The sequence below is a fragment of the Humulus lupulus genome, chromosome 7 (assembly GCF_963169125.1).
Source record: "Humulus lupulus chromosome 7, drHumLupu1.1, whole genome shotgun sequence".
In the NCBI taxonomy this organism is placed as follows: Eukaryota; Viridiplantae; Streptophyta; class Magnoliopsida; order Rosales; family Cannabaceae; genus Humulus; species Humulus lupulus.
This window is the reverse complement of record NC_084799.1, coordinates 123831380-123832947: the sequence shown is the minus strand read 5'-3', so window position 1 is coordinate 123832947 and position 1568 is coordinate 123831380. Positions and strand designations below refer to the sequence as shown.

Genomic DNA, 1568 nt, shown 5'->3' with positions numbered 1-1568 from the left:
GCAAAATATAACAAAATCTCTCCAAACTCATCATCTGAATCGTCCAGTAAATTATCCTTGTTGAACCGAGAAACGTTGAAAGACATTTTATCTTGATAGTAGAAAAAACTTTTAAATTTTACATTCAATATATAAACACTCAAAGTCAAAGTCAAAGTCAAACCATAAAACAAAATAGGCAAAACAAATCATCCAGTCAATAGCTAAACAAAGTCATCCAGTCAATAGTTAAACAAAATCATACAGTCAATAGCTAACAAGTTATCCAATCAATAGCTAAACAAAGTCATCCAGTCAATAGCTAAACAAAGTCATACAGTCAATAGCTAATAAAGTCATCCAGTTAATAGCTTAACAAACTCATCCAGTCAATAGCTAAACAAAACTAAAGTCAATAGCTAAATAAAGTCATCTTGTTCATAGCTAAACAAAGTCTAAACTTTTTCACTTCAAATTCAGCAACCAATCTATTCTTCTATGCTCTGGCATCTTTAGAAACAATGCTCTGGACACCTCGTTCTCAAACTTCTCAATAGCTTTTGCGTATACTTTTCCACTAATTCCATCAATTTGATTAAGAGCTTCAACACTCTCATCAAATAAGTAATGTGATGCAGATGTTGCCATTGATCTCTCTATCAATTCTGTCTTTCGCTTTGCAGTTTCATTATATGTTGCCAGTGCATCTGCCAAAGCTGATGAGAACTTTGCTCTTTTTACTGATTGAGAGTTTGAAGTGGCTGTTGATTTACCTCTTCTTTTGCTACCATCCTCATCAAAACCACTTTCTTCATCCCTAGTAGAAGGACTTATCGCGTTGCATCATCATCATTATTATCTCCATCATTCAAAGGACTTCGAGTTGAAGGATGAGCATTGGAACCAGTTGCAGTAGTATCACCAAAGATAGTGCATAATTTCTCATAAAACTTACAACCTTTCTTTCTAAATCTTTTAGCAGACTTGTTAACCTACATCAAATGAAATTATATTGATAAAATATACCAATACCTATCAAAATAAAACAAGCATAAAATCCATTTGAAATCATTTTTACTTGAATAAGTTTATCCCAAACTTCATCTGTCGCACTAACTTCTCCAGTCACTGCATTGTATCCCATACCAGTCTCTTTCAGTAAAGACTTAAAATCCTTATGCTTTTGCTTTAATTGATTGTATTTGTTCCTTAGTTGCATATTACTATAATTTCTTTTTGCTCGTGCACAAAGCTCTTCCTTTATATATTTCCATGATTGCTTGGTAAAGGTTGTGGTATTCTTATTTCCCTTTAAGACTTCTTCTTCCATAAGTTAAATGAAAATTTCTTCATGCTTTTGAGTCCAACAGAAGCCTCATCATTATTCTCAATAATAAGAACTTCATTATCAACACCTGCCACCTAGGTAAGACCTAAGGATTCAATAAGAATTCTAAATACAAATACAAGACTATTCCTAAAGAAACAACAATTTCAAGAACAACAATAAAAAAACAACTCAAAGCCTCTGATAAAAAAACACAACTCCATAACATCGATACATACAACTCAAAGCCTAAGGAATGAAA

The 1568-nt window shown here is 32.6% G+C and overlaps 1 protein-coding gene across 1 annotated transcript; it reads right to left on the bottom strand.

Annotated features, from left to right (window-relative positions):
* Window positions 1–444: 444 nt before the first annotated feature.
* Window positions 445–1309, bottom strand: LOC133792154 (uncharacterized). The gene is made up of 3 exons (XM_062230071.1): window positions 1058–1309; window positions 964–971; window positions 445–808 (listed from the first exon to the last, which is right to left on the bottom strand). The coding sequence occupies exons 1-3, from the start codon at window positions 1307–1309 to the stop codon at window positions 445–447; spliced, it is 624 nt and encodes a 207-aa protein (XP_062086055.1).
* Between the last annotated feature and the right edge of the window lie 259 nt (window positions 1310–1568).

Excerpts from the sequence above, each read along its gene's own strand:
- LOC133792154 (XM_062230071.1), bottom strand. The coding sequence starts at position 1,309 with ATGGAAGAAGAAGTCTTAAAGGGAAATAAGAATACCACAACCTTTACC.